This window comes from Euprymna scolopes, chromosome 32 (genome assembly GCF_053919585.1).
Source record: "Euprymna scolopes isolate OS-2025 chromosome 32, ASM5391958v1, whole genome shotgun sequence".
In the NCBI taxonomy this organism is placed as follows: domain Eukaryota; kingdom Metazoa; phylum Mollusca; class Cephalopoda; order Sepiida; family Sepiolidae; genus Euprymna; species Euprymna scolopes.
In genome coordinates this window covers 37360498-37372524 of record NC_136513.1, presented here as the reverse complement: position 1 = coordinate 37372524, position 12027 = coordinate 37360498, and the positions used below count along the sequence as shown (strand labels likewise).

General features: G+C 31.9%; 1 protein-coding gene across 1 annotated transcript in view; it reads left to right on the top strand.

Moving 5' to 3' along the window:
* The first annotated feature begins 230 nt into the window (after positions 1-230).
* LOC145256265 (von Willebrand factor A domain-containing protein 7-like) overlaps positions 231-12027 on the top strand; it is a 246407-nt gene continuing 234610 nt past the window's right edge. The window contains exon 1 of the mRNA XM_080114941.1: positions 231-642. Coding sequence (XP_079971067.1) covers positions 381-642 — 262 coding nt within the window. The 5' untranslated portion in view covers positions 231-380. The remainder of the gene's footprint in view (positions 643-12027) is intronic.

Genomic DNA, 12027 nt, shown 5'->3' with positions numbered 1-12027 from the left:
GCAAAAAGGTTATCACCCATGTCCCAACTAAATAAAAATAATATTTAAAAATAAAATTATTGCAACACAATATATATATACATATACACCGTTATCAGCGCATTTTACAGTATATATACACACACACACACACACACACACACACACACATATATATATATAAATATATAGTTCATATATACCAATTGCATATGTATATATATATATATACTGCGTATATATATATGCATGTATATATGTAAATTTCATTCCAGCAATTTTATTATAACCATTTAATAATAATATTTTTTATATATAAAAAAAAAGAGGTCAATTCTTTTTGCCGACATAGAACGGGCATCGTAAAACGAGTCATTACAAATCTCACTAATTCGACGATTATGTCGACTGGGTCACACCGCTTATCTGCAGCGATTTTGTTTTTGCTTCTCGGGTTACTGGATGTACCTGGAGTTTTTGGATTTTTACCGAACCGGCTCACCTACGAGGGCACCCCAGCTGAAGATGATCTAACACACCAGGAAATAACGGAGATTGGTTTAACGAGGGCGGTGGCCCGTTACTTGGAAAATATCCCTGAAGAGGAACTACCAACAGCGGATACGGACGACCCGAAATCGTGGTTCGAGAAGAATTTCGAAGGTAAGTCGATGGGTCCAAGCTATTATTTTATTTTTTTTTTTTTTGTTTACAAAGAAGAAAATTGGGAGAAAAACAAAAACAAAAGCAATAAGTCTCCGTGGACGCCTTCTGCTCTAATAGCTTCTCCTCTCGCACTGTTAAACTTTGGAATTTCCTCCCTGTTTCCTGTTCCCCTGGATGTACTAACTTGTCAAAGTTTAAATGCAGTGTGAACAGTCCCTTTATTAGACACGATTCCAAATAGTAGTACCTTACGTTCCAAGTGACAACACGCCTTGCTTGGTGGCGTAAAAGAATATTTACAAATAAACTTACATTCACATATATCCTATAGATTTTCGAATCTGAATCAAAAAATTAAACGGTAACTAATACTAGTTTGTACACGTTCCGTTAAAATAAAGAAAATGTATGCTTCGCCTATGTTCGCAATGATATTCATGTAAAATAATAAAATTAATTCATCATGGCTAGTAAGAAGAAAAAAGTATTGTCTAAACTATCCTGATGAAGGTTTTGGTTGATTGTTTGGTTGGTTGGTTGGTTGGTTGGTTGGTTGGTTGTTTTTGTTTTACGGCATATCAACCCTTTTCGGGTTATTTAATGCCGAATCCAAAGATTTTGAAGAAAGATTTTTTTATTAGAATATATTTGTTGTTTTCAAGTCGGTTTCTATTTAACCCATAGTTGGAACCCTAACAGGTACTACCACTCTGGGTCAGAGTGGACCTGGGAGCAATGGCAGTTAAAGGGTGGCTCCACACTCCCTAAAGCCCACAAGCTGGGACCTTACCATTGGATATAGTTTAAGGTCATATCCAGGACCACCACTGAGGGGCTTTTACCCTCTGCAGGGGGGCAGTCAGTGTATTCTAATGCCCCACCGACAGGCCGGCTTTGATACAAGCCGAAAATATGAAATTTCAAATAAATATTTATCTAAAAATAAAAATACTTCACGTGTATTATCTTTTTACAATTATTTATATATATATATATATATATATATATATATATATATATATATATATATATATATATATATATGGTAAAACTGGTAATTAGTAAAAACCTGAAAAGAGTGCTCAATACTATTGCAGAGCAAATATGTTTTTTATATTTTTATTACCGTTTTATCTGTTTGGTTACATATGTTTCGGATGTTGGACCGTGTTTACGATCTAACAGCCTCGTCAGACCTTACAGAAATGGTTTGTTAATATTAGGAAGAATTGTTTTTAGGAGTTCAGGAGCTCCTAAAAACAATTCTTCCTAGTACTAACCAACCATTTCTGTAAGGTCTGACGAGGCTGTTAGATCGTAAACACGGTCCAACATCCGAAACATATGTAACCAAACAGATAAAACGGCAATAAAAAATAAAACATATATATATATATATATATATATATATATATATATATATATATATATATATATATATATAAATTTAAAATAAATAAATATGTTCGTACTATTAGGCTTCATCTGACTACTATTCTCATCTCGAGTGCCATTTTCACAACGTTTCGGTCGATGTAACCTCAATTACGAATTACTTAGAACCTTTATCCATTCGTGGTTGACGAAACAAGAGCAGTCTACCCTCGTGAAGTAAATAAATGGCCCGGTTCGAAATTCTGTCCAAATTCTCGAGTTTTACAAGCTACACCTGAAGACGGTCGGAGGTTACATCGGTCGAAACGTTGTGAAAATTACATTCAACATGAGAACAGTAGTCCGATACAATCCAGATAATACGACAAAACAATCCTCATTTCAAAAATTCAGAAATGTCAAATAAATATTTAATAATAAAAAATAAAAATACTACACGTGTCTGTCATGTTTTGAATTTCACAATGTTCCTTAAAAGCGGATTTCTATTACACATGTGCGCATGGTCTAACGCAAAAACTGAACTGGACCATACAACCTCTATATTTGAGAACTAGAGACTGCGTCAAACACCATCATGGCTAGAAAGAAAAAATGTATTGTCTAAACTATCCTGATGAAGGCTTTGGTATAAGCCGAAAATAAGAAAATTTAAATAAATAAACATTTAGTAAAAAATAAAAAATAAAAAAAAAACCGCACGGGTCTGATCTTTCAACAGTCATGTTTGGAATTATATATATATATATATATATATATATATATATATATATATATATATATATATATATATATATATATATATATATATATATATATATATATATATATATATATATATATATATATATATTTCATATGTAAATTAATACACAAGAAATACATCTACCGTTGACGCTTTATTTAAAGTGAAACATTTTCTTTCCGGATAAGTTGCAGAGGGTAAGGTTGTCTAACTTGCTATTTATTTTTTAATCTAAGTCTTTCTGGTTAATTTTCCTAATTTAAATGGCATAAATAAGGATTCAACAATCGCGAGTTGTAATTTAAAAACAAAAAAAAAACGCTAGTCATGTCTGTATGATCTAAAAGAAACACACCAACTTTTACTTTGCCTTTTTATTTATTCATTTATTTATTTACTTTTAATCCCCTTTGTTTGTTACTGGGAAGTTGAGGGGACAATATATATATTTTTTTATGACGCCGGAATTTTCAACAGTAGAGATCTTAGAAGTGCACTGGTTTTGTAAACAATATTTAAGGATGGGAAAACATAAATCGCATAGAAAAAAATAAAAATAAAAATATGAAAATGGGGAATGTGAAATTATTTGGAAACACCTGTTGAATTGTTTAAGTGTTCTATTTAACTGCAGATTCTCGTTGAAAGTTGGTCGGGTTACCAAATAGCATTATGAAGAAGTTTACAAAATAACCTCATAAATAACGTTATCATGGCGTTATAAAAACGTTACAAAATAACATTATATATAACGTTACAAAATAACGTTATAAACAACTTTACAAAATAACGTTATAATTAACGTTAGAAAATAACGTAATGAATAACGTTACAAATAACGTTATAAACAACTTTACAAAATAACGTTATAAATAACGTTACAAAATAACGTTATAAACAACGTTACAAAATAACGTTATAAACAACTTTACAAAATAACGTTATAAACAACGTTACAAAAATATGTTAAAAACAACTTTACAAAATAACGTTACAAATAACGTTACAAAATAACGATCTAAACAACGTTACAAAATAACGTTATAAACAACTTTACAAAATAACGTTATAAATAACATTACAAAATAACGTTACAAATAACGTTACAAAATAACGCTCTAAACAACGTTACAAAATAATGTTATAAACAACGTTACAAAATAACGTTACGAATAACATTACAAAATAACGCTCTAAACAACGTTACAAAATAACGTTATAAACAACTTTACAAAATAGCGTTATAAATAACGTTACAAAATAACGTTATAAATAACGTTACAAAATAACATTATAAATAACGTTACAAATAACGTTATAAAATAACGTTATGTTACAAATAAAATAACGTTATATTACAAATGACATCTCTTGTTTCGGAATTTTTTGATATATGGATTGATTTCCAAACAACATTATAAAATAACGTTATAAAAAGGTTACAAATAACGTTACAATTACTATCTCTTGTTGCATATTTTTTTAGATGTGGATTGATGATTGCCAAATAGCGTTATAAATAACGTTACAAAATAACGTTACAAAATAACGTTATAATTGACATCTGTTGTTTCGGATTTTTTTAGATGTTGATTGATAATTGCCAAACACCGTAATAAAAACGTTACAGATAACGTTATAAAAACGTTACAGATAACGTTATAAAAACGTTGCAAAATAGCGTCACAAATGACGTCCTTTGTTTCGAATTTTTTTAGATATGGATCGGTAATTGTCAAATAACGTTGTAAAAACATTACAAATAACGGTATGAAAACGTTACAGATAACATATTAAAAACGCTACAAATAACGTCTCTTGTTTCAGATTTTAAAAAAAATTGGATTAAATAAAGTTATAAATAAAGTTATAAATAACGTTACAAAATAACGTTATAAAAAAAATAAATATTACTAAAATAACATTATAAAAACGTTACAAACAACGTTACACATAGCGTTACTACTGAGTCTCTTGTTTTACAATGTTTTTTTAGATGTAGAGTGATTTTTTTATTTTATTTGTATCATTCGGACTATTATTCTCATACACTTTCGGCCGATTTAACCTTCGACTTTTTCAGGTGCCTCTTGTGGAAGTCGAAAATTTTAGTGTCGAACTCAAAAATCTGTACGGAATTTAGAACGTAAAGACTCCTATTTTTTTAACTCTAAAAGTTTAAGAGCTACGAAAACGGAACTGGTACCATTAAAACGAGCGACCGTTTGTGCTCAAGAATTTATTCTCAACGCATTTTTACTAGCGATAAATGATGGTGTGTGTGGCGTCCGGAGCACACTTTGTCATACGAGTGGTCGTTCCAAAAGTATTTTTGTCTCCCAAAAGTTAAAGAACTATGAAGACAGGAATAGTACCATTAAACCAAGCGATCATTTGTGCCCCAGAATATATTTTTCTACATAGTCAACGCCATTCTCGATGCAGTTTTTTCTAGTAATTCAATGACGCATCTCTGCATCTGACGTACGTCTATGACAGGTGTTGCTTTCTTAAAGTCTCACACCATTAATATCTGCGACAGAGAAATGAAACTTTCAGGTCATGAATGCATAAGTTCAGTCATCATAACAATGCAATTTGCAATCTTCTTTGGTCCATTTGGGCGGAATAAAATAGATATTTCTTTTGGAACATTCCTCCTATATGAATGCAACTTACAAAGAAAATATGCTCTGAAGCCGGAAACATATCTTCATTGAGCTTCTTATTTGTGACAATTTGGACTATATTATGTGGATGGTATACCTTAAATATAGTTTGTTTCAATAACGCGCAAAACATGCCATATTATTACGACATCTATTAATAAACGAACAACTGTTTATACACGCTGTTATTTACATCCGTGTCGAGAGAAACATGTGCGTCTGAAACGATCCACGTGTGTTCTTGCTGGTCGTCATTTCCTTCGCCTATGAACGTGTGCCGTTTACATTTCACGAAAATAAGAGCACGTAAGCATAATTATTTATGGTCCTACACGTGTTTGCTTATGAGAAAATACATGCACATTTGACATGTTTTTACGGCGATCGGAGAAAAGAAGTGCATTGTTAAATATAAAGAAATTTATAAAGAATCGGAATCAGAATTTAGTACGGAATCGGTAATTGTATCGGAATCGGGAAAAATATTGGAATTGTCCAACCACTAATGCATATATGTGTGTGTGTGTGTTTGTGTGTGTGTTTGTGTGTGTTTGTGTGTGTGTTTGTGTTTGTGTGAGAGTTTGTGTGTGTTTGTTTGTGTGTGTTTGTGTGTGTTTGTGTGTTTGTATGTATGTCTGTATTTGTGTGTGCTTGTGTGTTTGTGTGTGTTTGTGTGTGTGTGTTTGTGTGTGTTTGTGTGTATGTCTGTGTGTGTTTTTGTGTGTGTTTGTTTGTGTATGTGTTTGTGTGTGTGTGTGTGATAGTACGTTAATGCGCATGTATTTGAGTACATTTCGGTGTGTGTTTATGTGTGGCTATTTGCGCATGTACGAGGTTAGTATACTAAATATTCTCACCGTATAGCTGTGTTCATATATATGTATCTATCTATGCGTATTAATATATGCATATATATATATATGTGTGTATATGTATTATTTTATTTAAAAACCATATATATGCATATATGTGTGTATATATATACATATTATTTCAAAACCATGTACATGTATATATATATGTATGCATATGTATTATGTAAAAACCATATATATGTGTATATATATGTGTATATATATGTGTATTATTTAATTTAAAAACCATATATATATATATATGTAAGCGTGTGTGTTCGTGTGTGTGTGTGTTTGTGCGTGTGTGTGTGTGTCTGTCTGTTTATTTAAAAACCATACATTACAATGTCTGTTGTTTTGTAAATAGAAGGATACTGACAGATGAGTCTGTTTTGACCAAATGAATTTTATCTGAAATCTATTTTGAACAGAGAGATGAAATCCGGATAAACTAAATCAACATTTTTTTATTATCATTTCTTAATAAAATCATTTATATAAACACACACGCACGCGCATACACACACATGCACACACACATACATATATATATATATATATATATATATATATATATATATATATATATATATACTCTTTATTTGTTTCTACATAAGCAGTAATATGTTGCTACTCATTTATGGGCATGTTTCGGTCAGCTAGTTATCAGTAACTAAAGACCTCTTCAGGCGATACAGCTTATACGATAGCAAAATTTGCAATGAAAATATCAGGTCTTCCTCGTCACAGGGACTTAATATCAGGAGGTTCCTTCAAATGTCATGAAAAAGAAGATTTGGTTGTATGTAAAGAAGACCCAATAGAGATGCGGATTTGAGTCTGTGTTGAGATATAGAGTTGAATGTGCAGAAGTGGGGGGGGGGTTAAAGATGGAGGTAGAGGTAATGGAAGAATAGAAAGAAAGATATTCGTATGCGTGTTTGATGGCCGCCCTCAATCTTAAACATACTAGTGTGTATAGGTGCAAGCAGTAGGGGAATGTGGATTTGACATATCTATGCTAAAGATGGTTTCAGATTTAATCGGGGTTATAAAACCTCAGATTATATATATATATATATATATATATATATATATATATATATATATATATATATATATATATATATGCACGTTTCATTAAATAGCAGGTCAATATTTTCAAGAGGTGAAGCAACAAATTAATTTTAAGGACATTCATACAAGAGCGCTCAATACCGAAGGGAAAGATATACTTTTTATTTATTTTACTTGGAAATTTGCATCACTGCTTGTATATAAGCAATATCGCATGTAGAGGTCTCTAGTTACTTGTAGCTAACTGACCGAAACATGGATGTATAGCGACATATTAATGCCTACGTAAAACAAATAAGCAAATTTATTTATTATGTCAACAGTCTTCTTAGATAAGTTTTCTACAGAAATTAATCCCATAAGTATCGAAATTTGAAAAAATCCGATTTTAAAAAAGTCTTTCTTTCTTATAGATGAGAAGAATTTTTACAGGGGAATATTTTACGTTGCACCGGCCAATGGAAATAACAAAACCCTAGCAAACCATTTCACCTTACAAAAACATTTTTATTGTCATCAGGAGATGTAGTTCAGTATTAGAGCATTCGTCTACAAATCGAATGATGCCCTGTTCAATTTCATGTCTACCTCACCATTTTTTTTTTCTCATTAATGAGTTCAATTTACGATAAAAGAAGAGGTGCCATTTATAATCGACGCAAATCATTTTTTCGTTTGCATGTTTTAAAATTAAACATTAATCAGAAGTGACTTTTTCAGGGCATTCATTCTCAAGCCCAAATATCAGCTGACGTGGTATTTTAAACAAACACAGACGGAATTTGATCAATAACATTATCATTATTATTTATTTATTTTGTGAATTAGTCCACCGGGCAAATTATTCCTCGTAACATATAATATTCAATAATATTTAAAAGAGGATTGATTCTATAACAATACATACGCAATCTGCATAAATTGAAATTGCATGGCTGAGCGTATTGTACGACCGGGTGACGCCGGGCGGCCAACTAGTAATACTATTTAAACATATCGAAACTCCGCGGATTAAGGACTATCCACTTATTTTGTGCTTCCTTTTAAAAATTAAATATGTTTTTAACTCTTTTCCAAAGTGTTTTTTAACATGTTTTATTAACTGTTCTTATATATATATATATATATATATATATATATATATATATATATATATATATGTGTGTGTGTGTGTGTGTGTGTGTGTGTGTGTGTGTGTGTGTGTGTGTGTGTGTGTGTTTGTGTGTGCGCGCGCGTGTGTGTGTGTGATTTTTCTATAAATATTTTAAGTATTTACTTCGGAAGTGCTCGATACATAAGTACAGCTAGGTAGTAAGTAACAAAAACTACTACTAATACTAACAACAACTACAACAACAACAATAATAATGATAAAAATAATAATAATAATGAAATAATAAAAGTAATAATAAATGAATAAACAAATACATGAAATAAAATACTCTAGCATAACGTTTAAATGTAAATAAACATCCAAATTAAAACTACGTCATCTCCAATCACAAACAAAAGAAAAATATCCTCGCTAAAACAACACAGAAACAGCTATGCGAGCGCTTATTGGCTACAATAAATGAATGTGTGAATAAGTAAAAATCTGATTGGCTGACTAGCAAACCCAGTACTATGAGGATACATATAAAACACGAAGCAACATCAATTCCTTGCAAATAACAACTCCTCACAAGGATGAAACGAAGAAAATTCTGTGTAGCTTAATTGCCATATGTATTTTTAAAAATTACTATCTATCTATCTATCTATCTATATATATATATATATATATATATATATATATATATATATATATAGTAGTATATGACAAGCTATACAGAATATTCCGCATTTCATCCACGCCTAATGAATCCTAGCGTGGATGAAACGCGGGATATTCTGTGTAGCTTAATTGCCATATATATATTATGACTTATTTCTACCTAGCTCTATCTACATATTGAGCACTGTTCAATTTATGTGATTAAATTAAGTAATCATATATATATATATATATATATATATATATATATATATATTTTATATGATTACTTAAGATATATATATACACACATATTCATCATTATGGCTAAACTACATCGGCTTTTACGAGAAATTGTACACCTTCCCCCAAGTGATGATCTCTTAAGTAAAAGCACGCAGCTGTATACTCCACCAGACTAGATAAATTTTTGTGCTGGAATTCAGTAAGACGAAGAGATCACAGGTAAAATATACTATAGCATATTTAACATATGAAAACTCGGCGTTCCACAGTGTGAGTTCTTTAGTGCATCCAACATACATCGAGTATGCATTCTTAAAGGTTATTAAAATAGTCATAATCCAATCCGTCAGTATTCTTCTGTGCTGATGCCTAAGACGATTAACAAGAAACCGACGTCTCTTCAGAATAAGGAAGTAATACACTAAAGGCATGTTCCTATGCTTTAGCCCCAAATCATGCTTTTTTCGCGTAGATCAGAAAATATTACGTAGCGAGAGAGACCGGGATTTGTATAAAACGTTGAAGGTCATTAACAGTTGTATCATACCCGGCTTGTTAATAAATAGTAACAATAAACCAATCTGCGCCCCCCCCGAAGGAGGAGACAATATCTGTTCGATTTGTTAATAAGTAGCAAATAGGAAATGGGCTAGTATATGAGTCTCTTTTGTATATCGTATGTATGTGCGTATTATAAATCATCTCTCGTCATATATATATTGGTCAGCATAAATATAATAATCTCTGTTTTTATCTCTGTTATTATATAAAGTTATTTTGTGTGTGTGTGTGTGTGTGTGTGTGTGTGTGTGTGTGTGAGTTCTTTCCTTATAGCTTCCGGAACGGCTGAGCCTATCTTTTGCAAACTCTACACAAACCTAATTTATATCTGGTAGTGTTCTTAGATATATTTAGTACAAGAATTCATCCGATAAGTATCGAAAATCGAAAAAAAAAAACTGATCTAAAAAAAATTTCTCTCTTATAGATAAAAAAAATTTCAGAGGAATGTTTTACGTTACACTGGCCAATGGAAATAATAAAATCTCTGAAAACCATATTCAAAAGTCGAAAAAAATCCGATTTTAAAAATAGTCTTTCTCTCTTATTGATAAAAAAAGGTTAGGCTCTCTCTACCGGTAGGCTCACTCTACCGTGCTAGAAAACTACTGACACCTGAAAGTATCCTGTATCTCTATAAGGCCACCATTCGCCAATGTATGGAGTATTGTTGTCACATCTGGGCTGGTGCATCTACTACTAGTCTCTCGCTCCTAGACAAGGTTCAAAAGAGAGTCGCCAATCTGATAGGCCCTGAACTGGCATCTAAGCTTCAGCCTCTGTCCCATCGACGAAACGTTGCATCCCTCTGCTTGTTCTACAAGTATTTTAATGGTGAATGCTCTGAAGAACTGCAGACACTTGTGCCTCCACGACGCAGACACCCTCGACAAACCCGACAGGCAGCTAAATCCCACCCCCACACAGTAGAGATCCCTAAATGTAAAAGATCTTTCTACTCCAGTAGTTTCTTCCCCAGAACCGCTAGACTCTGGAATTCCATTCCAGGATCCTGCTTCCCTAACTGTACTGACATGCAGAAGTTCAAGTGCAACGTGAACCGACATCTTGCTGCCCAAATCCCTACATAGTGCCCCAGTAGTTGCTGACCCTGATAGTAGCCCCCTACACCTGAGTGGCAATGTGCCTTGTTTGGGGTGAAAATGTAATAAAAAACAAGAAAAAAAAAGAAAAAAAAAGAAGAATTTTACAGGGTAATATTTTACGTTAAACCGGACAAGGGAAATGTTAAAATGACATAATATCATTTCTGTTATCTGGAGATGTAGCTCAGTGGTCAAGCCCGAGTGTACCTTACCACTTTATTTTAATTTTTTTTCTTTTTAATGACTTCAATTCATGATAAAAAGAAGAATAACCATTTAAAATCGCTGCAAATCATTTCTCTGTTTGCATATTTAAAAAAAAACTAAGCATTAATCAGAAGCGACTTTCCAGTGCCTTCATCGTCCAGCTTAAATATCAGATGACGTGATATTGTAAACAAACATAGACGGAATTTGATGAGCAGCATTATCATTATTATTTTTTATTTATTTTTTTCTTGCCAATTAGTCGCTCCGGCAAATTATTCCTCGTAATATATAATAATCAACAGAGAATTGACTCTATAATAATACATACGCAATCTGCATAAATTAGAATATTATGTTAAAGCGTATTGTACGACCGAGCAACGCCGGGTGGCCAGCTAGTATATCTATATCTATATGTTTGTGTTGGATGAATTAAGCATTGTGTTTCCGATGCAATACGATATGTTTCTTGGGTATTCGCTCACTTAATTTCAAGAGATTTTGTGTTCACGTAAATCAAAGACTTTCATAATAGATTATCAGATAAACAACATCTGTTCTAAGTCTTTAAAATCAAATAGATAAATGGAATAGATAAACAAATATAGTAAAATGTGCGCGGAGTATATATATATATATATATATATATATATATATATATGTGTGTGTGTGTGTGTGTGTGTGTGTGTGTGTGTGTGTGTGTGTGTGTGTTTTTTTTAAATCTCCGAAACAGCTACATGGTAAGCAGCTGATGATCCCCGTT